The sequence below is a fragment of the Cheilinus undulatus genome, linkage group 1, assembly GCF_018320785.1.
Source record: "Cheilinus undulatus linkage group 1, ASM1832078v1, whole genome shotgun sequence".
Taxonomy (NCBI): domain Eukaryota; kingdom Metazoa; phylum Chordata; class Actinopteri; order Labriformes; family Labridae; genus Cheilinus; species Cheilinus undulatus.
Genome location: NC_054865.1, coordinates 12,327,153 through 12,354,173, shown reverse-complemented (window position 1 = coordinate 12,354,173; position 27,021 = coordinate 12,327,153). Strand labels below are relative to the sequence as shown.

The following is a 27,021-nucleotide window of genomic DNA, read 5'->3' as shown; positions in this document are numbered from 1 at the left end:
TGGGCATCAAAGATAGATTAAAAGAGATCTTTATTAGTTATTTATTGAGCTAATACTGCAAAAGAAAACTGAAGAATGATAAAAGGATTGCGTTGTCAGTTCTCTTGAAAGTATAGACATTTGAGCATGCAGACATCCTAAGCTAGATCCAAAAGGGGAACTGGATTTGGTACAGGGTTCTTTAAGATGTTTTTCCTCTCCTCCAAATGAATTTTTCAGATCTAAACCCGAAAGCCAGAAATATAATTAGAAACACATGATATTATCAGCATGATGTCGGCATTGGCAGATATGAAAATTTCTGCCAGTATTTACAACCAGTAACTTGACTTTGAAAATCTGCCCTCATCAGCTGTAAAAATCGGCGGTACGAACAAATAAGTTAGGAGTTTTAGGCTTGACAAACAGACCTACATCAGCTGAAGTCTTTGTCTTTATTCATCATATTTTTTTAGACTTTAAAGTGTATTTTAAGAACTAAACTTAAATCTGTTCATCCTCTAACTTTGAATTTAGTTTTAAGGACTGGAGTTTAAGTCCAAAAAAGTCCAAAACTAAATCTAAAAAGAAAGAAAAGAAAAAAAAAAACATTATTAGTGTTATCTTAGATGATTTTGTAAATACCTGATCGCTGGAAGGGTTTTGTATTTCTGGCTCTGTGTTTTTTCAGAGAAGGGGTGAAACATCTTGAAGAATTTTTTTTTTTTTTTTTTTTTTTTTTGGAATTCAAGTTTTTTATTGAACTTCTTGCAGGTATGGTACATGTTACAGAATGCTTTGCTTCAGGACATATTCTTATACATACATTCCAGAAACAGACTTCATCGCCTTAATCCAGAGAGACATAAACATGTGTTACCATTTAGAAATGAAAATACATACCTTAACATTAACCATAATCAAGTTACAGGGATTAACTGAAATTGCAAGACCCTTCATAACAGGCGACCAGCACATCAATTTTTATCCTCCACCTTTATGTAATCCCAGAAGGTGTCCCAAGGGGTCGCCCCATCCCCCCAGCTATCATTTAGCCTACCCAACATGCATTCATAAGATGCAGTTTCAGTCATTGCACTGACCCATTCCTTCACTTGTGGGACCTTTGATGTCTTCCAATGTCTCAGAATAACCCGGCAGGCCGTTATTGTGCCCACAATAATGATAGAGAACTCGCGTTTGGGTATATTCGGTATTAGAGATTTATCCCCCAATAAGCAAAGTCCTGGGTTTAAAGGAATTTCTGAACCGTACCAATTACTTAAAATGTTTAGAATCTGAGTCCAGAGGGGTCTGACCAAAGAACAATCCCAAACACAGTGAAAGAATGTTCCAGTTTCAAGTTTGCATTTCCAACATAGGTCATCATTCAACAATTTCATTCTGTACAGTCTGGATGGTGTATAATAATACCTATGTATTATCTTATACTGCGTAAGCTTACTCCTAGCCTCCCTTACATATCTACCACAGTTAGCTACAATTTTCTCCCATTTAGTGCCTTCAATATCTTCCTCAAAATCCTTCTGCCAGATCACTTTCATATGGTCATTTTTGTTCATCTTGAAGAAATTTAACCAAGTCCAGTTGGCCCTTTCGATCTGGTCCTGGATGACTGAGAACCTACCCAGACAACTTGACTTGGTTTCATTTGAACATTCAGATAAAACAGAAGCAGCTGCATAATGTCTTGTACAAGTTTTTTGGTCCAAAATAGCTGTTAGTAGGGCTGCAACGATTAGTTGCCATCATCGATTATGTCGACTATAGTAATTGGTCGACACATAAATTCAAGTGTCGACTAATCGTATTATTGTTTTTGATATTGGTAAAATCAAATACCGGCCGGTAAAAACTCATCTGTACTTGCAGTTCACTACTTAAAGAAGAGAGCCAGCCTCACACCAGAACATGCTGACATGTTGTTCCTGCACTGCAGTTTAAAGAAATTAAAATCTGTTGTTCAGTCACTTGGGCTGGAAGTTTGATTTGTTTACATTAAGCTTTATTTGTACTTTTGGACTTTGGATGGGCTATTTGCTTTATTTACTTTTAGGGACATAACAGTCACTTTAAAGAAAGCCATCCTTTAGTTATTTGTAACCTGCAAGGCATGTGAACTGCTACTATTTAAATTGCAACTATTTACGTAAAATGGGGATCCAAAATAGTACGTCAAATAATCGTGATCAATCGACTAATCGGGAAATTTATTGATAGATTAGTCAACATAAAAAATAATCATTAGTTGCAGCCCTAGCTGTTAGACATACAAAGACACAGTTGGATTATATTTTGTAGATTGTACTCCCAAGTTCAGTGTTTCATTTGTCTTTCTCCGTCTGATTATTTGCATGTTGCAGTTACATCTACTATAATGGGAAAATAATATGGCAGTATATGCTTCATCCTTCTGGAATGAGCCATCTTCCGCTTTTCCCTGCTTTGACACTGAATCCACACTGCTGCTTCTTAACCCACTGAACTCCTTTTCTCTTTCTGCTCCTCCCTCTGCTTCGAGCTTCCCTCCCTTTACCCTCCCTACACCTCAAAATCAGCCTGTTGTCACAAAACAGATGGGAACATGTTTTGTTCAGCCTGATCAATCTGGCCTTTCCCTGCTTGCATCCTTTGCTGCTAAATGAAAACTGAAAGAAAAATTAAATCAGTGAAAGAACCCCCTCAGATCTGCACCTGCCCTGTGTTGCTAAAATAACTCTCTGGTCTCCCTGTTAAACTGAAACGATGGTGACTCATGAAAACAGGCCCTCTTCTTCCTCCCACAGCCACTTTTACTTCCCTTCTCCCACATGTTTGAATGCTGTTATCCTTTGCAATGCAAATTAGGTGTGCATGGCTCTGACCAGAATGTTGCTTGTAAAGTGTTTCTCAGGTACCTAATGCAAATAAAAAAGTATGAACGTATCCTTAGTTTAAGTAACGTTTGCCTCTTCATCCTTGAGTCTCTCAGTCTGGTCTCCATACTTCTCTCACAACCTGTCTCTAGTGTTGCTTTGGATCTGTTTTATGTGTTTCAAAGTCCATTTTTGGTGTTAGAAGTGCCTCATCACCCATTTCACCCAAACCACCACCATCATCTTTTCCAGCACATATCTGCACTCCATCTCTGCCATCCTGTCCTCAACATATGTCCTCTTTCATGCCTCCATCATTCCTTCTTACCCATTTCACCCCCCACCCCCACCCCCATCCATAAATACATGCTCAATCCAACCAAACATCCCCTTTCCCTGTGGCACAAAACTGATTGAGGATGACTGGTTCTTTCCTGGCTGCTCCGATCCAGCACTGGCCTCTCGGCAGCAGGAGTTGGAGGAGGAGCTGGCTCAAGCTCGGGGGCTCGGCCAACACAGAGCCAAGAAGCTGACAGCTCCAGCTCAACGAAGTCTGCAGGTAGGTGGACGCACTGACATGCACCATCGTTATACAAGCAAACTGTTGAATAATTGTTAAATACATGTATATTTCCAACAAGGTAGCATCTTCTCATGTGCCATCTGCACTACTCTAGATTAGCCACGCACAAGACATTTTTAAAATCATGGGAGACTACAGACATGAGGGCAGTTTCAAATGATTTTTCATCATATTAGGTGTCAACCAAACTTGTGTGATAAAACACGACTTTAAAAGCAAAACAAACATGCAAGACGATTGAAATTCTTAGCTGACTGTCCTGATATGCATTACAGTTGCAGCAAAAATAAAAAAAACAAGAAATAGTATAAGTTTGAAGCCCGGGCTGAGATGAAGGTGTAGTGTTGGTTATGTGAGCCAGAAAACTGAGTAACATCAGGTTGGTGATGCTTCCAGGTCTTGCTGATCTCATTTTGTTGCAGGTATTCTGTCTGGAAAGTCCAATCCAGAATCATAAATATTAAACATGTTTGATACTGTTTTTTTTTTTTTTTTTTAAGATTTATTTTTGGCCTTTTTTCGATAGGACAGTGGATAGAGTCGGAAACAGGGAAGAGAGTGGGGAGAGATATGCAGGAAATAGTGCCACGGGCCAGATTCGAACCCGGGCCGCCTGCGTACATGGCGCATGCCTAAACCACTCGACTTCCGGCGCGCCCCACATGTTTGATACTTTGACAGATGACTGTTTCATGGTTCAAGGTTGTCTTTATTATCCCTTTAAGGGCAATTTGCCAACAATTCAGGTAAACAAATTAATGCAGAGAACAACAATAAATGACAACATAGAAGAATTAAAGTTGCAATAAACACAATAAAATGAGCTCACGATTTTTCTATGATTTAAATAGCTAATGGCAGCCAGGATAAGAGCGTTTTTAAGTGTCTTTCTCCTGCAAGTTGGCAGGCTGAATATGTAGCCGGATGGACGCAAGTAAACCCTGACAACAGTGGAGGGCTGTAAGAAGATCAGCCAAGATTGACCAGACCGTCTAAAGCGCCTTGATAGTTGTCCTGATAATACTGGTTATTCAATAGAGATAAATGTCCCATAATCTTGCATAACGTTTTAAATATTTCCTCTCATAGACTAATGCTTTATTGATACTTTTCTATTCTACTATCTACTTCTATTTGCTAAGAAAATGACATTCTTCTACTCACAGAGCCATACTTTCACTGCCTACATGTACTCACTGCATTTCATCAGCTGTTAAGTCACGAGGCACTAAAACTCTAAAAAATGCATCCTTACCCATGTTACCTTCTTCACTCAGATTCTGTTTTTCCTTTCTGTAGTTTAAGTTGTAGTATGCAAGTAAAAAATAGAGTAAAAACTACTTGGAATTGGAGGATTTGATTAGAATATTTTACAGCTACCGACTACAGCAATATATTTTGCCTAAGCTTGAAAAATAACAGATTTTACAGAGTTTACAGGAACAAAAAGAACATGTAGAGAAACTGCAGGGGTATCTTGTACTTTAATTACTAGTCAAACAAACAAGGCAAAAATGAGCAAAGTAACAGAGTTTTCTTCCCTCTTCGAACACTTTTGATGAAGCTGACAGCAGCCTTTCCTTGAAGGGACACAAAAGATCTACTCTGAGGCAATGAATGAAAAAGAAAATGCTGGTCCCTGTTTTTTAAAAGGTTTTATCTGGATGAAAATGATTTGAAACAAAAATATTTGTGTTCCACAATTTTTAAACAAGAATCATGCAACCTAGCTCACTTTCTCAATGAAAACTTTGATACTGATCAACAAATTCACAGTTCCACTTCTTGAAAGGGAAGGTCACTATACTTTGTTTACAGGGGCACTGCAAAAGTAGGACTATCATATTTATTCAAACTGTTTAGTGAAATGTTTTATATTTTATGATGACAAATGCTTTAATTTTTTATAACCCTTAATGCAAACGGGGCTACTTTGTCACTGAAGCAGAACAGCGTTCTCATGTGAAATGTATGTTCAGAAGTCTTGAAAACTGGCTCTCTCTTCAAAATACTGTTTTATTTTACCAGTTTAAATGTTTTAGCAAATTCAGCCCTTTGACTGGGTCAAAAATACTGTTTTGTTTTAAGATCAAAGTTATCACAATCCTTTTAAAAGAGTTTTGAGCAACACAAACTGATGTTTTTATTTAAATAAATCCAGATTTGGATTACTTGATCTTGGCTTATGCACAACCTGATTCAAGATTTGACCCTATCCGATAGCGTTAATGCCGTTGGATGACTTTGAACACCAGGGTCCTGAAGTTAATGACTGCTTTAATCGCTTACATCAGCCAGAGGCTTTTAAGAATAAATGCTCAACTTTTAGAAACATGTATTTATTTTCCTTTTTAATATGTGAAAAATTTAGCATCGCTTTATTGTGTGCTGGAAATGGAGCTGAGGAAGTTTATCTTTCTGTATTTGAGGACTTTAAAAATTATCTCTGTCCACTCTCAGGAGGATTTTGAATTCGACGGGCAGGCCCCGTTCCAGGACCCACGGAGCACCTCAGAGAGCACGACCCCGATGGAAGGAGAGAACATGGGAGGTTGGTGGCCCGAGTACAGTTCTCCTGACACAGGTGTGGAACCTGCTAGACAGTTTACACCGGCATGCACACGGTCATCTGCACATCACTTTGGGAAACTTCAGTTGCCTTTGGGTTGAGTTTTCATCGTTTTCATCATAACACTCCAAACTTTTTTAACAAGATTGTGGCTGTTGGTTGGTTTTGTCTGGTTTTTTATTTGTCTGTTTTTTTATTTGTCTAACCTGCAACTTTTGTGAATTTTAAGATCTAGGTTTTCTGAATTGGGTCAATATCTTTAACAATATCAGCTTGTTGTACTGCAGAAAACTGAAACCATACTCTTTTAGAGTTTTATATAAATGATACTTGGAAATTTTTGTTACCCAAGAAACTTCTCGCTTAATTCATCAGTGTGCATTTTCATCAGTTTACAATATTTTCTTTGGACACGTGCATGCTGGTTGAGCTGGCTAGTGTTTTTTGGGATTAGTCCACCGAATGCACTGATTTTTTTGAGATCATATTAGTGTAGGTGACCAGACCTCATCTGGGGTAAGTTTTGTTTTTTCATTATTTGCATGCTCTCCTTTTTTTCTTCATTTCCTCTCATCCCGTTTTACCTTTTTACGCTTCTGCTTGTCATAAAATCACAAAATACATCAGTAACTGTGTGAAAAATTGATGCAAAAAAAGAAAAAAAAAATGTAAATGTAATCAAAAAGTTGTGCTTTAATTAGTAAACTGACTGATGTACTTTTTGGTTGAAACCTTGAACATATTTGAGACCTTGAATTCTCATTTCTCCTTCTGTCTCTCAGTAAATAAATGTCCCAAACACTCCTTTTAACTGTTACATGAAATTGTTTGCAAGAAATAGTATGTTATCAAAGACTTTATGTCCCTTGATTTTGTTTCCCACTGATTCTCCTCCATTTTTCCCACCTTTTCTACTAGTTTACCAGTAGTGCTGTCACAGTTTTAAGAGGGCAGGTCCCAGGGCATTAGTTAGTCCTGCTGTTTTCATGGTGAATTAAGACACTACTCCAGACACTCCCACAGCAAGAGCAGAGAATCCTCAACTTTTGGGAATTTTTTCCAAAATATCAATCATGTCAGAAATGCATCCAACCAGAAGGGGCAGCTGGTTGGGTCTTGGCTGGGTCATTTGTGGCTTTTGTAACAACGCATGATCCAACTGAAATTTGTCACGAGTGAGTTGTGCGACTCTAAATCCATGGCTGAATTAGATTAAATTTGCAGCATGTACACCCAGCTTTACAGAATTATTCGCTCTGCCCTGGTAAGATGATACTAATTGCAAAAATCTTGGCTGAGGCCAGTGACTGTAAAAAAGTTGAGCCAGTGGCTGATACTGATTCCAGTGGATTTTTCATTACTTCCCTTGGTGCAAAACACTCACATTGGCTCATTTTCTTTCATGTTTGACCACAAAAACAGATCAGAGTTTGACCAATTGGTCATACCTTTTACTTGATAATGAATCTATTTTCTAAATCAGCTGTTTGATCTGCTAGATGCCTGGATAAAATGGATACATCAGAACAGATGAACATCTAATACTGACATTGGTTCATACCCACATCATTTGCTAACAGCCAAGTTAAATCAAAAGGGCTGATCTTGGTCAGTACCGGTGTTAAATTGATGTATCTGTGCATCTGTAGTTTACACTAAGGTTATCAATTTTTGTTAATTTTCAATAATTTTCAATACAATCTCTGCTTCTTTAATAATTGATAGGATGTGAGTGAAGCAGGTTCCTAAACTACAGTACTTCAGGGACAATTTAACCCAAAGCGATAGAGAAAATTAACAGTCTAAATTCAATGTGCGAACAATAAGTTGGCAAATATTAAATGCATAGGACATATATTTTTTGCCGTAGGATCAAATCTCTTATTGAAATAATTAAATTTTTCTAGAATTAACGGAGGTTTATAAATCTGGTATGGTGAAACTCTAGTCATTTGTGTAAACAAAGAAGCCAGAAAAAAATGTTTTAATCATGCCCTCTTTAGCACTAAGCACAAGGCTTTGAGCTTATATATATTTAAATTTTGTTTCCAATCAAATTATTTATTTTTACTTTTTAAATACTGTCAGTTTGGATGATAGTTTTCACTGCTGTATAAACAGTGACAGCCCTACAGCACAAGTATTACTGAAATCCTGCTGCGGGAAGTGTTGAGTTTTTGTGATTTTGAAGATGTGGGTCCTCAACAAAAAGAGAAATTAAGGAATGATTAAAACCAGTGTCTTTGTAGATGTATAAGTAAGAGTGGCAGAAGTATTACCGTAATCTGTTGTTGGGATTATGCAGAATTAATCATTTTAGAGATGCAGTGGTAATAGATTCTTAATCTCCTCTCCTGTTGGCTTGCTATGTCTTTAACTCAGTTTTTCTTTCTTTCCTGATGATTCCAGATGGTTTGCGTTCGGTCGTAGAGGAACTAGAGCTGGAGAGGAACCAGCTTCAGGAGCAGATACTGAGTCTGGAGGAGCGCTGTCAAGACCTTGAGGATCGGCTGCAGCTGCAAGCTCGCATTGAGTCTTTGCAGGTAACATCATTACACACAACCACATCAAAAATCACACAATATCTCACACAGTAACTCCAGAGTCTAATCAAACAAGTGACTATATTATTGAATATTGGCAAAAGTTGGGTTCAGACCAAAAGCAAAACATAGAAGGGCTCCTAGTGACTTTATGCTCTGACCATTCTGTAATCGGCAGTGTCTTTACATCACATTTAAGTATTTGATAAACATGCTAGAGTAGGTACCAAAATAAGTATCAGATATAATCCCTGGGAAAAAAGAAGACAAATAAGCAAAATTAGGACAAATTGGGCCAGTAGCACATAGTGGAAAAGCACTTCAACAGGTCATCAAACTTGGCACTTGTTTACTTGTTCGAGTTTGAGTTGGCAGGGAGGTTTGTCTGGACATAGATCAGGGAGACCAACTAAGATTTGAGCTGTTTCAGATGAGCAGAGAAGCATGAAAGCATGACTAATCCAAAGGTAATACTCATGCTAGGGAAAATTTGGCTTTACTTTTTGGTTTGAACTCACCTTTCTGCTGTGCAAATGCCAACTCTAGCAATGACTTACCTACTGATAAGTAACAGTGAGTGAATCTGCATGTTTCCTCCTGGAAAACTAGGATTTTGTAACAAACCCTTCTAACACAGGTGACGTTTGATGTAGATGAAGATGAGCAGCCGTTTTGGGTCTCTCAGGTGTGTTGGGCCTCTCCTGAATGTGTGCGCTAGAGGGCACCTCTGGCGGTGATGGCTAACTGTGTGGTGTGCTTGTTTAAAACACTTCTTGTTTTTAAAAAAAAATGTTGTGTCGCAGACCTCCTGGGTGTCACAAATCACAGGTGAATTAATATGTGCCAGAATCATAAATTTCGTAGTTGTTTTCATACAACCAGGCAGGGGGAAATATCCACAATTCTTCAGGTGATGTCGACACAACAATGAAATTAGCCACAACTCTCCTTTGATGCTTTTCTCCAGCGGGTCTGCAGTCGTCCACGTCTGTGTGCAGTGGTGATTTCTTTGTCCAGCCATGAACAGTTTCATCTTTGCATATTGATTTTTATTTTTCTGCCACCACAGAATGAGTCAGAGAAACTACAGGGCCAGCTTGCCAGCATCAGAAGTCAGCAGAGCAGAGATGCAGAGAAACATCAGCTGCTGGTAAACAGTCTCAACGAACAGCTCAAAGGGTAAGTTCATCAGCAGCAGGAATGCCAGCCACATTTCTCTCTAATTTTAAACATATTCTTTAAAGATCCTGAGACATAGCTTAAGACAGCTATGAAGCAGATTGAAATGAGTGTTGAGGCCTCTTTAACCTACAGAAGCAAACGAGGCTAGTAGCGTAAAGATGCACTTTCACAGTAATTTGTCCTAAACCTCCTGCAGGGGGAAGTGGTATAAAAACTAACACCACACTTTGAGAAAAGCCTTTTTACCCACGCCGATGAAATCGGCAGGGGGTTATGTAAAGGGTTCCGTATCTTTGTTTGTTTCTTTGTTTGTTTCTTTGTATGTGTATAAGATAACTCGTGAACAGAAAGTCGGATCTTCACCAAACTTTCAGGGAATATTGGGATAGTGACAGGGAAGAATTGATTAGATTTTGGTGATGATCCTCGCACCTGTTCAGTTTTATTCAGACATCGAATTTTGAACACCATAGTAATCAATGGGCGCGTGAGTTCCTCGGTGGCTCTGCTTAGGTGTGTCTGCCACCTCAGATGGCCATTCTAGTTTGTACATTTTTCTGACAGAGATTTGCAGACTGTTAAGAGAAAGCATGATGAGATTTTTGTATCATGAAACTGCTTACACATGAAACAGTACATGCACAGGGAGTGCTAAGATTTACACACCAAAAATTCCTCCCAGGACAACAGGATTTTAAAGAAAGCTTTTTAATACACCAATCAAGACATGTTTTAATTCAGGGGTTCTCAATGTTTTCATACACGACCCCCAAAATAAAGGTGCTAGAGACCGGGGACCCCCACTGTACCTGAAGGTAGCTGAACACGGCCATGAACATTCAAGAATAGTTATGTGCAGACAAGTCTGCCCATTGGGGGGAAATGGGAGAGCTTTCTGGGGCCCAGCAAAATCATGGTCCATTGTAAAGTTAAACTGTGGTATTTCATATTTAACCTGAATAATAACCACTCTTATTAAAGAAACACATTTTGATTCATTTGTGTAGAAAGTAGCTCTCTTAAAAATGTAAATCCTTTTGTTAAAAACAGAATTAAAATACGTTAAAAATAGCTAAAATGGGTTAATAATGGCAAAAAAATGGTGGGAAAGGTGGTGAAATTAGATTTTAAAAAATGCAGAAATGGGTTAGAAATGCTTAAAATAGATAAGTGGCAAAAAATAACCAAAAATGGCAAAAATTGGTTAAAGTGGTTAAAATGGGCATATTGAGTGGTAAAAGGGGATTCAAAAGTGGCTGAAACAGCGTTAAAGTGGCAAAAATAGGTGGAAATCTGGTGAAATTGGATGATAATATGATCTGGCAAAACAGGGATAGTGGAGGCAGAAATCTTCAAAAACTGGCAGAAATGGGCATTTAAAATTGTGATATGTGACTTAAAAAGTGGTAAAAGGGGTTAATAGTGGCAACATTGTGTCAATAGAGCCAACAATAGGAAGAAAGTTGCAAGATTTGGTTTAGAAGTGGCAAAAACAGGCAGAAAAAAAGTGGTGGAAAGGTTCAAAATAGACAATAAACAGGTTTTAAGTTGCAAAAATGTGTTAAATTGGCAAAATTGGTGGGGGAAAGTGATAAAAATTGGTTAGAATTAGGCAAAATTGGTTTAAACTGGCAACAGTGTAATTTAAAAATGTTCTGAGTTTTTTTAAGGCATCTGGAGACCCTTCTCAGTGTTTAGCAACCCCCAGTGGGGTTTCGACCCCAACGCTGTTTTAATTGAACTTGCTTTATTGTTTCTTTTTCAGATTGAGTAATACACAAGAGTGTCTGGAAAGTTCTCTCATTGAGAAGGAGAACACGTTAGCCAAGACGTCTGAGAAACTCGAGCTCATCAGCAGCCTGCGAGAGTCTCTGAGTGAAAAAGAAGTTCAGTTTAAAGAGGTGTCGGACAGACTTCTTCAGACGGAGCATACTGTAAGACTTCTGTCTCCTTTTTCAATCTTGTTTCTCATTTTCACTGCTTATCATTCAACAGTGGGTAATGTCCAGTGTTTTTTTTTCTCTGCAGCTTGAGAACGTTTCTAAGAAACTCAGCAGCTCAGAGAAACAGCGCTCTGAGTTGAAAACAGAAGTCGCTGACGTCACTCAGAAGCTGAATGTGCTGAAGGAGAAGGTGGGATTATGAATAAGAACATCACTGTACTACTTAAAGTAGGGATGGGTAATATGGGGAAAAAATTCATATCACGATTTTTTTATGGCTGGATCTCAATTTTATTAGGGTTCTTTTTCACTCAGATTTTAAAGGCCAACTTTTAGTCATTGACCAAAAAAACAAACTTATTTCCCATATATCTTTTTCAATGCACAAATATTGAGTTTATAAGGGAATTCTGTATTTTTTTTTCTGTTGGTCAATGCATGAAATATTTAAATATTTCAAATTTTTTAATTGGCACCAAGAGGTAATGAAAGTCTGGAGGTCTTCTCAAATATTTTAAGCACCTAACATTTTTATTTCCTTACATTCAACATGATAAAATTAGGATGTTTTTAATCTATTTTAGTATTCACCAGGAACAATTTTACACAGTTATTTTTATTTTTACAACATGGACTAAAAGCAGAATTCCTACAGCTGAAGCTTTGTACCATGTTCACATGCAATATAACAGTTACATTACCTGTATTTATAGGCTGGTAAGAACGACAAAATTAGGTAATTTAAACGCAACTCTAATGGGATTAATTTCTGTGATACACGGTCATGCAGTGAAGAAGTTGCCTTTTTTATTTTTTTATAATCATGATTTTTATTTATAAAGAGGTTGGAAAATTGTTTATTTACGGACACAGAGTGATGGCGTTAGTATCACATCTGTCTGCTGCACACTAAACGAGAGACGGAGAGCTGCAGGATCACTGTAGGTGGCATGCATCTTTTATGTAAACCATGCATGTAAATCAATGATTATACTGTCTAAAACATTTTTAAGTAAAGACCAATATCCAGTCCGAGTGGTCATCACTGCCTGCCTTTGTAAGAAAAGACTGAGGTACTCGTGATTCCGTTATCCCGACCGGTAATGCCTCATGTGGAGAGGTGGAGGGTGTTGTTAATAACGTGGAAAACAACTGAGAGAGCAGAATTATATCGACTGTAACAATAAAAAAACAACAGGACTAGCTCTGTCTCCACTACACTCTTTGTGATACACGGTCATGTAATGAAGACTGCAGTGTTTCTGGTCTCTCACATGTTTGACTCTGAGGATGCCATCCCTTGAGATCGTCAAAAAAATTGCAAACTTTGTGCAGGTTGTCCAAATAACTATTCCTTGCACCCTGACAGTTCAGAAAACCTGGAGCAGTTACATATCAGCCGGATAGAGTTCTTTTTAGGGACAAAATCTATTCAAGCAGAATGCAGTTCTCCCAATTTCTCAGCTTTAATGGATAAATTATATTTCTTCACAATCTAAGGTCGTCCTATCATGCATCCCTAATTTAAAAGGAATGTTAAAGGGCTAAGTTTAAGACTGGGCTTTATTTTTATACTTTTCACAGTCAATGCAAAGCAGACTTGGACTGTTTTAGAGGTTGTCAAATGTCTTTTTTAACCATTGAGAAGCCCAGGTTTTTTATTTTGTGTCAAATGTAGTTAAACAGCTTTCACATTTACTCTCTTCAAAGACTCAAGGGTCACAACACCAACTGATGGATGCAGCTTTGAAGAGAATGATGCACCAGTTATTCAGTTACCTCTCACTTTTCTCAGAAGGGATTATTTCTGTAATGGTGTCAAATGCTAAAGGGGAGCAATCCAAGACTTTTGTTGACCAAAATAAATAAAATATCAATAAATAACTACATGAATAACTTAAAGCAGATCAGCTTTGATCTGTTGCCCTCCCAAGCATTACTTTGAAACCACTTGGTAACTTGCTGAGGCAGTTTACTGTAGAATTAAACACAATAAATCATAAAAATTAGGGGTTTTAATGTTCATGTTCCCATTTTAATTTATTCTTGACTAATTCTTTTTATGGTGCCATTTTATTGAGTATTTGGCCTTCCAGATAGACAAATAGTAGTTTGTGACACAGTAATCAAAATGGGATCGGTGTTGATTCTATTTGTCTATGATAAGCTTGGCCTCATTCCTTGTTTCTGTATTGTTTTTCTTTTCTCCTTTTTTCAGACACAAAAGCAGGAAATTACCATCGAAACCTTGCAAACTGACCTTGATCAGACAAACGAGGAGCTGGACAAACTAAACACCGCCTATTTGGAAGAGCGAGCCCAGCTCATCCATGATCTCCAGAGCTGTGAGCGGGAAATTGACAGTCTCAAAGATATCCTTATGGAAAAGGACAAGGAGATATCGACTCTCTCTGGTAACATGGTGGAGTATGCGGAGCAGATCACGGTACTGAAGCAGGAGATCAAACTGAAAGAAGAAAACCTGGTTCAAGTAGAAAACGCCCTGAGTAAAGCAGAGCGGGAGGCCATGATTATGAGAGAGTCACAAAATTCAGACCAGCAAGCTCTGGACAGCAAGATGACAGAGCTGATGGGGAACCTGAGGGATGCTGAGACAGAGCTGGTGAAGGCCAAAGAGGAAAGAGCGTCAAAGGAGGCGGATGTAGAACATCTGATAAAGCAAACAGAAGAGGATAAGAAAACGATTCAGGAGCTTCGAGGGGAAATCCAGAAACATCTTGTGAGCCACCGCAATCATCTCTCTGAATGTGAATCACACATAAATTCACTAAAGGAACAGCTGAGTTCATCTAACCAAAAGCTAAAGGAGTCAGAAGGTCTCATTCTAGACCTTAAAGACAAAAATACCAGCAATGAGCAACTACAGCAGCAGCTGAATGACAAAGAACAGGCTCATGAAAAAGAGCTTAAATCTCTTAAGGACGAACAAAACCAACTTCTAGTGCAGGTGGAAAAGTACAACAATGAAATGCAAACATTATCCAAACAATTAGAGGAGCATGAGCAGAGTGAGAGTCAAGTCAAAAAGGAGGTTCAGGAGAAAGTAGAAACCATAACAGTTCTGGAAAACCGACTGAAGGAAGCTGATAAACAAGCCGACGACGAGAGGCAGAAATTCAACAATGAGCTGCAAATCAGGGTTTCAGAAAACAAAAAACTAAGCAGTGAGCTTCAAAGTAAATCTGACAATATCTCCAAACTCAAGAGTTTATTAAAAAACATGAAGACGGAGAAAAACCAGCTGCAAGAAAAACTCACAGGGCTGACGGAGGAGCTCGAGCTGCAAAAGCAGAATGCGAATGAACTCAATGAAAAGGTCAAAGCTGCTTCTGAACTTCAATCCAGTCTGGAGAATCAAGTGCAATGCCTTACAAAAGAGAAGGGAAAACTCGAGCTGCACATGACTGAAAGTGTAAAAACCATTTCAGATATAACAGCAGAAAAAGACTCCTTGCAGGCCAAAATATCAGATTTGGAAACACAGCAAACAGAGAACAACAAAATAATTGAAGGCTTGCAGAGAGAAAAAGAGGAATTGAATGTTCAAACTCATGAGTTAAACAGAGTTCTTGAGCAAAGCACACACTCAAACTCAGAGATTCTTCTAGAGAAAACAAATGAATGTAGTAATCTGAAGCAGTCACTCAGGGAAAGAGAAGAGACGGTGACACAGCTGCAGGAGAAAGTGCAAAACTTGATTTTAAAGATGGAGCAGCTTCAGCGTGATGTGGCAGAGAAAGATCAGGTTGTTGCACAGCTGCGTGCACAATCAGAAGCCCAACAAAACGAGCAAATACAACTTCAGGAGACTTTATCATTGCTACGAGAGCAGGAGAGCAGCCTGAAGTCCGGGTTACTGGAGAAGGTTAAAGCGTTGAAAGAGACAGAGGATGAAATATCAAACCAGAAAAGTCTTGTTTCAAAGCTGCAGGCAGAAACTGAATCACTGAATGACGGATGCTCAAAACTTCACCAGCAAATAAAAGAGAGGGAGGAAATGTTGAAGGATGTGAAACAGCAGTGTGATGAACACAAAGAGGAGCTCAATGATAAAAACAACAAGATTAAATCTATGAGCGACCAAATCATAGCAATGGAAGAAAATGCCAGAAAGTTGGAGTCTGAAGCGGAGATGAAGCAAGTAGAGGTGGCTCGCTTAAGCAGCCAAATCCAGGCTATGACAGAGGAGAACAACCAGCTTCGTGCTGCTTGTGAATCCAGTACAAAGGAGCTTTCTCAGCAGTCACATGCACTCTCAGATCTCGATGGACAACTTAAGGTGACTCTTGAACAAAACTCCAGTTTTAACGCAAAGATCAGCAGCCTTACAGAAGCTAATCAGAAACTACAAGAGGAGTTAGAGCTGAACATCAAATCTGTTTCTGAACTAACCACAGAGAGAAATTCACTTAAGGAGCAACATCATAGGCTTGAAATGCAGATCTCAGAGACTCATAGAACACTTGAAAGCCTGTTAAAGGAAAAAGAGACGCTAACATTTGCAGCTGAAGAGTTAAAAAAGATCCTGAAGGAAAGCGAGGAATCAAACACCGCAGGTTTGCTTGAGAAAACAAGCGAATGTGTCAATCTTTCAAGAACAGTGCAAGAGAGAGAAGAGCAGCTTCAAAGTCTTCAAGAGCAAGTTAAAGACTTGGAAAACAAAGTCAGTCAACTCAATAAGTCTCTAAATGAGAAGGAAAGAGCAGTGTCAGAGCAGAGTTCACAATTGGAAGCTCAGCAGAACCAAATACTGCAGCTTCAGGACACCGTGTCTATGCTTCAGGAGCAAGGATCTGTCCTCAAGTCAGCGCTGATGGAAAAAGACACAGTGCTACAGAAGAAATCTGAGGAGTGGAGTGCTTTACAGAACGAGGCCATGCTGCAGAAAGGCATCTTATCGCAGACGCAGAGCAAGGTTGAATCACTCAGGCAAGAGTGTTTGCTGAAAAACCAGCACATAGAGCAGAAAGAGCAGGCTTTAAATGGTGTGATAACAGAGCTACAAAACCACAAAGATGAGCTGAATAAAAGAAATGAATCTGTGGTTTCACTTAGCAGCCAGCTTGGTGCAATGAATCAGAACTCAGCAGAGATGGAGGTTGAACTTTATAACCTTAAGAGCACTGTGCAGCAACTCACAGCAGAAAACCAGCAGCTGACTCAAGAAGAGAACCAAAGGAAAGCAGAGATTGTTGATTTTAAGGATAATATTCAGGCAATGAACGAACAGAATGTAAAATTAAAATCTGAGCTTCAGAAAATGGTCACAGAAATGTCCAAAATACAGAAAGATGGAGAGAGCCTCAAAGAGGAGCTCAGAATAATGCAGTCAGAGAAGGAGGCACTTCATTTGACCATGCAAGGAAAAGATGACTCCCTGAATCAGCAGGAGAGTTTAATTCAGCAGCTTAACAGCAGAATTTTTGAGCAGGAGGAGCACATTAAAAAGAAAGTAGATGATAATGTCAGCTTAAGTGCAAAAGTGTCAGAGCTTGAAGATTCAGTTTATAACCTAAAGGGTCAAATTGACAGTTTAACTTCAGAGTCTTTACAACTGAAAAATACTTTAGAGAAAACAGAAGAGTCAAGCATTGAATATCAGAGTCACTCTAAAGCTGCAGTTCAAAATCTTAATTCAAATCTAAAAGCCAAAGAGGGTGAGTGTGAGAGCTTGAAAGAGCAGATTTCACACCTTGAAGAATCCATCATGAAGCTCAACAGCTCCCTCCAAACACAGACATCTGAAGCTGAACATCTGAAGAAGGCCCTGAAAGAGAAAGATGCCTCTCTGCTGGAGCAGTCAAAGTCTCTTCAGGATATTCAGAGAAGAGCAGATGAAGCTTTGCTCTTTAAAACCCAGTTCATGGAAAGCACAGAGCTGGTGTCACAGCTGCAAAGTCAGATTCAGTCACTGTCCAACGAGTCTGAAAACCTCAAGAAGTCTGCAGAGGAAATGCAAAGTGCCTTCAACAACCTTCAAGAGAAGTATGCAGCCAACTTAGAGGAGCTAAAAGATGTGAAGAAGCAGCTGTCCCAAAGAAGTGATGAGGTGTCAAACCTTCAGAAGTTGTTGGACGATACAAACAAAGAACATCAGGCGGCAAAGAGTGCGATAGAAATGCTGAGAAATGAGTTATCTGAGATTCATCACAAACTTGAAACAACTGAACACCTCAACTCAAGTCTGTCAAAGGAGAAAGATGAAGCTTTGGAGTCTCATCAGAAGAGCATATCGCTGCTGACTGTAGAGATAGACAGATTAAAATCACAGCACCTTCAAGTTGTGGCACAAATGAATGCTTTGACAGAAAACCTCGAGCAGAGAGAAATGGCGCTCCATGCAATCAACAGTCAGTACACATCTCAGGCCAAACACACGTCTCAGCTGGTTTCAGAGATGCAGAAACTTGAAGAGCAAAATAAGAGACTCACTGAAGAGATGAGTTTGTCGAAAGAAGAGCATCAGAACCTTCTTACAGCTGTCAGGAATGAAAACACACACTTGCAGGAGGAAGTTAGAAAAGTTTGTGAGGAGAAGGAAGAGTTGGAGAGAAGACATCATGATGCACGGGCGTCGCAGGTTCAAATGGAGCAGCAGTCCAGCAGCATGAATGAAACAATGGAGAGATTGATGTCCGAGAGGGAGAACCTGCAAGCAAAGGTTAGTGCCAAAGACGAAGAACTCTCTCAGTTAAAACAGAACATTCAGAAGGTAGAGCAAATTCTGCAGGACTCAGAGAACGAGTGGCTCTTAGTTCTGGATAGAGAAAAGCAGGACAAGAATCTACTTACAGAACAACTGAGAAGTATTGAAAATGAAATGAAGTCTAAAGATGTTAAAGTTAATGCTTTGAAGCAAGACTTGGACAGTTTGCAGGAGAAACTAGCCGAGGCATCCTCTGCGATTAGACAGGGTTCTGATCAGTTGAGTGTTAAAGAGTTGGAGGCGTCAACATCCAGGATTCAGCTTGAGAAGGTTTTAGCATCTTTCCAGGAGAAGGAGAATGTCAACAGCAGTTTACAGCAAGCTTTGAGAGCAGCAGAACAGGAGTTACAGAAACTTTTAACAGTGAAAAATGACACGAATAATGATTCCTCTACGGAGAGAGTGGCTGCTTTTAATACAGAAAAATCCTCCTTACAGGACATGATAAAGCAATTAAAAGAAGGGCACCAGTGTGAGGTAGAGTCTTTAAAAATTGAGCTGGATAAAACAGTCACAGAACTACAACAAACCAAGAAAACACTTAGTGAAGGAATGAGGAGTAATGAGGAGAAAGGACAGCAAGTTTCTCTTTTCAAAGAGATGGTAGAACATCTACAGACTCAGCTAAGCACCGAATCAGAGAAGGTAAAAGAAGCTAATGATGAACAGTCTTCTTTACGCAAAGAATTGCAATTAAGGGAAGAGCAAATGAACTGCATGAGCATTCAAATAAGTCAGCAGAAGGAGCTACTAGCAGGATTAAGTCAGCAATTAAGGGATAAAGATGCGTCCATCGCCCAAGTCATGGAAGCAGCCTCCAATGAGAGAATGAAACTCACTGAAGAGAAAACATCCCTGAACGCTCAGTTAGAAAGCTTGGAGCAAGAACACAAAACTTCTGAAAAGAGGCTTGAAGAGATTTCCCTACAGCTTGAGGAGCATGTCTCACGCTCTCAAAACGAAATTGAAACAAAGAATTCAGAGAAGCTGGAGCTGATTAAGAAAAATGATGACCTGAAGAGTGAACTACAGAAAGTTTCTAAGGAGAAAGAAGCAACCAAGAAGAAGCTTCAAGCTGCTCTTGTTGTCAGAAAAGATCTCATGAAGAAAATAGAGCGGTATGAAAATGAAAAAGAAGAGAGTGAGAAAAATAAAACAGACGTTTCACTTTTAGAAGAAAAAATACAGGAAGTTTCAAATCAAGCACAAGATGCTGCAAAAATGTACGACGAAAAGGTTTCCCTGCTTGAAAAGAAAATTCTTGAGAATAAGGAAGAAATGCTCAAACAAAAGACAGAAAATGAAAGACTTTTAGATCAACTGCAGTCAGAAAAAGTAACCCTGGAAGAAACTTTGAATGAGAACAAAGTAACTTTGTCTGAAACACTGCAAACTTTGACTGAGAAAACCTCCATCATGGAGCAGCTTCAGTGCAGCGCTGCTGAGAAACAAGAAGCTTATGAGCGAGACAGACACAGCTGGATGCAGAAACTAGAAGAGCTTCAGAATGAAATGAAGACATGCAAAGAAGAGTTAAAGGACAAGTCTTCATCTGCCGATGCTGCTGTTGATTTAGAAAATGAGCTTGCACAGATGAAGCTTGAAAAGGCGATGCTGCAGAAAAAGGCCCAGGCTGCTCTGTTGGCACGCAAAGAGACGATGAAGAAAGCTCAAGAAAATGACAAGAAACTAACTCAAGAACTTACTGAGCTGAAAGATGACTACAAGGCCCTCTTGGAGCAACGCTGTCAGCAGACGAATGAGCTCAACGCTGTCCAGTTAAACTTTGACGAGAAGGCACGAGAGCTGGAGGAGCTCCGTAAAACAGCTTTGTCTGATCGAGATGAGCTGGACGCTTTGAGACAGCTGGTTGAGGAGAGGGATAAAACTCTACAGGACCTTAAAATGTCCTTAGCTGAGAAGGAGAGTCAGTGCCATTCACTGTTGAACCTACAAACAGAGCTGGAAAGTGTGAAATCCAAGAATGAGAGCATGTCTCTTGAGATGGTGAGCCATTCTGAGGCCCTCCTGCTTATGGAGCAGAGAGCAGAGGATTCAAAGTCAAAACTTAACATTGCAGAGAGAGATTTGGAGATTGCTCATGCAGAGTTAAAAGTGAAAAATGAAGTAGTGGAGAAATACCAAGAAACAATTAAAATTGCTGAGCTCAAAATCCAAGAAGAGAGGCAAGCTTTATTGAATGAAAGAAACACTTTGGAAACTCAGCTAAGCATCTCTCGGTCTGCTGTGGAGGAACATGAAGAGAAAAGCAGACTTTTGATGGAGGAAAATGAAGCTCTCCTGGAGAAAATCACGCAGATGAAAGTAGAACTTGAGGCAGCAGCTGCTTCAGTTTCACTGAAATCCTCTGAGGTTTTAACCATCCAAAAGACATTAGCAGAAACACAACAGCAGCTCAGTGAGGCCAAAATAACTTTAACTAATGAGCTTGAAGAAGCACAAATTCAGTGCTCTGAAAGAGAAAGCAATTTGGATTTGCTAATGCAGGAGAAGGAAAATGCTTTGAATTTAGTAGACAAACTCCAAGATGAAGTTAACACACTGAATAAGCAGCTGAAGGAGCTGGAAAATGTAAATGAGCAACTACATCAAAAGAAGCCTGAAACATCCATAAAACAAGAGGATGTGAACAAAGAAGAAGGCCTCTGTTTGTCTTGTAAATGTGCTGAAAATTTTGAAGTGAAGCTAAAAGAGAAGGAGGTTGATTTGTTAAATTCTAAGGCTCAAGTTTCAGAAAAAGACGAACTGATTGCTGCTCTTGAACTGCAATTACAGCAGCAAATTAAAGTCCATGAAAGGGCCATTGAAAGGATCACAAAAGAGTCTGATGAGCTTCAGAGATCTCGAGAAAATGGCACAAAGATAAATGAGCAGGACAGCCAAAGCAAAATTGCTCTCTTAACTAGGAAACTTCAAGCTGCTTTACTTTCTAGGAAAGAACTCTTAAAGGAAAATGCATCGCTTAAGGATGATGTAGAAAAGCTGGCAGCCAAAAACCAAGATAAAGAAGCTGAGCTTGGTGCTCTTGAGTCATCTGTTTTGAAGTTAAAACAACAAAACATGGACCTGGAAAACACTGTGCTGTCTCTTAACAAGGAAAAAGACAAGCTCAGCTCTGAAGTCGATGGAATCTCCAATGACAATCGCAGTCTTTCAGCAGCATGTGAAAGCTTAAAGCAAACCATAGAAAATATCACCCAGCAGAAAGAAGCCTTTTCCTGCCAGCTCGAATCTCTGAAGGACTCTCAAACCGACGAGCTCTCCAAGTGGAAGTCCAAGCACGCTGAGCTGAAACAAGAGTACGAGTCTCTTTTACAAGCTTATGAAAACGTCAGCAGTGAAATGGATAAGATGAGGCAGCTTTTGGAAGGGGCCAAAAGAGATCGACAGGAAGCTCTCCGAAAAATCCACAAACATGACACTGAGGTGGAGATTTTGGAAAAACAGGCTAAAGAAATGGAGGAGGAAAATGTGAGAATTAAAGAGAGGATGCACAAATTTTCTAAAGAGAAGCGGCAAAAGATTGAACAGCTGGAGGAGGAGAATCAGAAAATCAGGAAAGAGCTGAATGAGCTTGAAGAAAACCACAGAGTGTTGATGTATGAATTGGTTGATAAAAACCAACAGTTGGAGGCTGAGATTTGCAAACTTAAAGAGTCATCAGAGGGTCTAACAGAGAAGCTAACTGATCTGCAGGCTGAAAATAACAAACTGGCAGAAAAGGCTGGCGAAGTGAGCAGCTCACTGGAAAAGAAGCACTTGGAATCAAATGCATACACAAACAACATGCAGCTTAAACTTGACGAAGCTCTCAGTTTGAATAATTCACTCACGGCTCAGATCGAGGCCCAGAAAACAGAACTTGGCGCTCAGTTGGAAATCAACAAATTGTTACAAAAGGAGAAGCAAATGCTTTCTGAAAGGACTGACAATATACAAGCTGATCATGAACTGCAGTTGGGAAAGAAAGATGACAACATTAAAGAGCTCAAAGATGTCATCAACAAGCACAGCCAGGAGACGATCAGCCTGAACGAGAAGGTGAGAATCCTGGAGGACGATAAGTCTCTCTTGCAGGAGGAGCTGGAAAATGCTCAAGAGATTTCCGACAAAGTGAAAAATGAAAACGAGTATCTGGAGACTGTGATCCTCAAGAACTCTGAAAGGATCGATGAACTGACCGAGTCTGTAACTTTACTGCAGACCCAAAACATGCAGCTGTCTGCTCAGTTAGCAGCTAGTGAGGAGATGAGCAGCAAAGTTCGTGAGGAAAAAGAGAAGGAGCAGCTCAAGTTAGTGCGGGAGTTTGAGGAGAAACTAAAGACGGTTCAGAGAGGCAACGAAGGGTCCAACAATGTGAAGACAGAACTGAGAGAGCTGCTCAAAGAAAAGCACCAGGAGACCAATCAGTTACAGCAAAACTGCATCAAATACCAGGAAGTGATTTTAGATTTAGAGAGCTCTTTGAAGACCTCAGCCTCAGCCTGTGAGCAGTTGGAGAAAGACCTGAAGAAAAGCTCTGAGAAAATATCACTTCTAGAGGAAAGGAACAAAGAAGTGGAAGCTGATCTTGTGACGCAGAAGAAGCTTCTGGAGCAAACCAGTTTAGAGCTTCAGAATGTTGAGTCTGAGAGAGACCAGCTGGCTCTGGTTATAGAAAGAAAAAAGGCTGAAGATGAAGTGATGGAGAAAACAAAACCACAAAGTAGAGATGAAAAACAAGTCAATTCTTACATGGAGAATCAGCTTCTGTTACAGCAGCAGATAGATGACCTGAATAACCTAAAAGACAAAGAAAGTCAGAAAGTTACTGAGCTGACACAGCAGCTAGACTCACAGGACCTTCAGATAAATACTCTAATTAGAGCAGCAGAGACGAACGAGGCGAAGCTGATGGCGTTATCTGCTGCACCTCAGGGTGCAGAGGTCAACAAACTGTGGAATGATTTGTTCCAAAAGACACTACACGAGAAGGACAACCAGCTCCTGGAACAGGGTTTTGTTATCAAACGATTCCTGGAAGACATGAGAGTGAAAGACAAAGAGGTGAATGAACTTCGAGTGACCAAGTCGAGACTTGAGAGGACACTGAATGAATACTCAATAGCTGCAGCTGCACAGCAGAGACAGCTGTTTGTAATGAGTGCAAGTAATGCTGAATTCACTGAAAATGTGGAGCTTTTGACAGTGCAGGTAAAGGAACTGAGTGCTCACGTTGAGAGATTGGAAAAGGATAAAAACACACTGAGTCGACAGCTTGCTGACAAAGAAGATGTGATGTCTCAACTGCAGCTGAATCTCCAACAAACGGAGAAGATAAATGCAGACTCAGATGCTCAGCTGCTGCTTTTACAGGCTAAAACTGACAAGCTTCAAGCTGACTTTGAGAAGCAAGAAGGGATTTGTCTCCAGCTGAAAACTCTCCTACATGGCAAAGATGCTGAGATCTCCTCCCTGCTGACCTGCAGAGATGGACAGATGTCAGGATATCTGGAGCAACTCCACGCTAACTATCGCAACCAGGTAGCAGTGTACGAGGACAGGTTAGCATCTTCACGCTACCAAAGAGAAAAGGCTGACAAGGAGCTGAGAGCCCTGGAAGCAAAGGCCAAGAGTCTGCAAATTACAGTGAACCGGTCTCTGCAGGAGAAGGAGCAGATGACTGCTAAGATGGAGTCACTGAAGAACTCGATGGTTTCGCTACAGAGCGAACGAGAGCGACTGATTTCAGAATATCGAATACTTGAAGCAAAGAGTCAGCTTGGCTTAGCAGGCAGAGATGGATCATCTGACGGTGAAGGCGGTGCCACCAAAGGCCTTAAACATGAAATCCGAAAATTGCTCAATCAAATGGACGATCTGAACTCAGAGAACGCAATGCTCAGGGCACAGCTGGTCCGCTACAGAGAGGACCTGAACCAGGTTTTATCCCTGAAGGACAACCAGCTAAAGGTGCTGCTGAAGAAACAGCAGGATGTCATTAAAAACCTTGAAAACCAAAAAGCTGCAGCAGAAAAGCAGGAAAGAGAGTCTCGGCGTGAACTCCAAAAGGAAGAAGAAGCAGGCAACACATTAAAAACAGAGATTTCTAAACTCAAAGGTCAGGTTTCAAACCAGGAAGCTGAAATATCAACTCTCAAAAAAGAGAAGACCATGACAGATACAGGAAGGGTGATCACTGATTTGCAGGACGCTGTGGCAGCTAAAGCAGCTGAATGTAATGACCTCCAGCAGAGAATTCTGTCTCAGAAAACACTAAATGATGAGCTAATTGAAAAAATGAAGCTGTTGGAGAATGAAACGGACACTAAACTAGCTGAAGCTGAGGACAAATACAACAGTGAGCTGGACACTTTTGAGCGCGAGGTGCAGCTGATAAGGAACGAGCGAGAGACAGCTGATCAGAGGGTGGCAGAGCTCGCCAAAGACCTCATTGAAATGGAACAACAGCTATCAGAGGCTCAAACACAAAGCAAAGAATCAAAAGCTCAAAATGAGTCCCTATGCAAAGCCATGGCTGCTCTGCAAAGTGACAGAGACCAGCTGATCGAAGACTTCAAGGTCCTGAGAAACAGATATGATGAAGAACTCAGAGAGACTCAGGCAGCCTCAAACAAGGTTGAACGCAGTCTACAGGATGCCACCTCTGACTTGGCGATGTTCGCCAAAGAGAGAGATATCCTGGTTCATAAACTGAACGCTTTAGAAAGCAAAGACGTACCTGCAGAGCTGAACAGGTTACTGGATGAGCTGTCGAAGGCTTTGTCAGAAAAAGAGAGAGAACTGAAGCAGGTTATTCTGGAAAACAGCACGTACAACAGGCAGCTGACAGCTTTCTCCAGATCCATGGCCAGCCTCCAAAACGATCGGGACAGACTGATGGATGAGCTGAGAGGAGTGAAAAGAGCGACTGAATCCAGACAAGGGTCAAGCCCAGAGGGTGTCACCTCCATGAGTGAGGAGAAGTCAAAAGGAAGTGGTGTCAGTGCCCTCCACAAAGAGAGAGAAGGGCTGGTAAGTCAAGACATCAGCTTGTTGAGTTTGGCTGCTGCCTGCGCTTTCTCTCGGTGTTTCATTGTTTCAGAGAGCATGCAGGGTCGAGTCAGATGTTTTTATGTTCAGATCATTGCTTGAACTTGCATGGTGTTTCTGTTTGGATGGACTCATCTGGTGTCTGTGAACTTCAAGGTTTGGTGAGATTTCTTAGAAGATAGTTCTTTTTTAAAGTTGTCATACTTTTCGATACCATGTGATTTAAAACTGAACAATCTCTGCCTTTTAATGAACAAAGGTGTTGAAAAGTACAGGTGCTTTAAAAAAGACCTACATCTATTTCATAAGCCAGCTGCTTTGGAAAGGAATGAATCCATCAGAATTTCAGGTTAACTCCCGCACAGCATTGCCTACATGTTTGTATAGTTCATACTGTGCAGGAGTTTGCTTGAATGCTTTCAGCAGTGAAAAAACATAAATTGCCCACTACTGGGTGCCTATGGGGGTTGTGTATCTGTTTTTGTTGATTTGGTATCAGGATATGAATCATAATCATTCTACTTCTTCTAAAATCTTATGAATGTTTAAAAATCTTAAAATCTTTATGACCTCTAACCTCCTCTGCTTTGATTTCATGTCTTTGCAGGAGACGAGCCAGGAGGTTTATGAATCACAGCACACAGAGAAGGAGGTGAAAACCCAAAGGAGACCCCTTGAAAAAGAAATCCACCAGGAAGAAACTTCAGAACTGAGGTAAAAACAGACTGACTATACATTTAAAGGACACTCCTAGACCTAAAACTCTGACATTTCTGAGCCTGGGCATTCTTTTTTTTATATAATTTTGACTCTAAATATGTTAACAAGAAAAAGTTTTAGAAGTGCGTCAGTAGATTGCTTTGGTTTGAAACCATGAAACATGCTCTAATGGTACATAGAGGATATCTAAAGAGATTTTTTAAACCAAGAACAGTTCTTAAATTGCACTTTCCAAAAACACCAGACCTGTTTGAGAAAAAGTCATTTAATTTGGGATTTTACCAAAGATACGATACATTATCCCCCCTAGCTCATGGTGATATCCCAAGGCAGACGAGGACACAACTTCTGTTGTGCTTAGCATTTATGATGTTGGACTTCTAGGCCTAATACCAATGTGGAGGCTGGGAAGCATGCACATGCACAGAACTCCTGGTTTGGTCTGGGTCCAACTGAGGTGTACAGGTGCATCATGTATGCAACATTGCGTGGAGCCAATCGGTCCGTGGCACTGCTGGGGTGTTATGAAGTCCAAGTTGCTCTGATAGCAGCCTTCAGCTTGTCTGTGTTGTTGAGTCTGGTGTTTCTCATCTTCCTCTTGACATTTCCTCAGAGATTCTCTGTGGGGTTCAGGTCAGATCAGTTGGCTGACCAATCAATCACAGTAACGCCATGGTCAGTTTTGGCCAAATTACATTCAAAATTCAGTCCAGTTCTTTTTCCTCTTAGCCCAGGTGAGAAACTTATGACATCTGTGGTTCAGGACTAGCTCACACTTAGAACACAACACATGTAATCCATTTCCTAGACTCCAGCCTTAGTCCACTCCTTGTGAAGCTCCCCTAA

The 27,021-nt window shown here is 40.1% G+C and overlaps 1 protein-coding gene across 1 annotated transcript in view; it reads left to right on the top strand.

Annotated features, from left to right (window-relative positions):
* The window catches only part of LOC121528845 (golgin subfamily B member 1-like), a 55,245-nt gene that overhangs the window by 20,219 nt on the left and 8,005 nt on the right, over positions 1-27,021 (top strand). Inside the window, exons 15-23 of the mRNA XM_041816513.1 lie at positions 3,308-3,414; positions 5,899-6,103; positions 8,417-8,550; positions 9,188-9,235; positions 9,620-9,729; positions 11,498-11,666; positions 11,761-11,865; positions 13,894-25,437; positions 26,063-26,169. Of these exons, the coding sequence (XP_041672447.1) occupies positions 3,308-3,414; positions 5,899-6,103; positions 8,417-8,550; positions 9,188-9,235; positions 9,620-9,729; positions 11,498-11,666; positions 11,761-11,865; positions 13,894-25,437; positions 26,063-26,169 (12,529 nt within the window). The remainder of the gene's footprint in view (positions 1-3,307; positions 3,415-5,898; positions 6,104-8,416; positions 8,551-9,187; positions 9,236-9,619; positions 9,730-11,497; positions 11,667-11,760; positions 11,866-13,893; positions 25,438-26,062; positions 26,170-27,021) is intronic.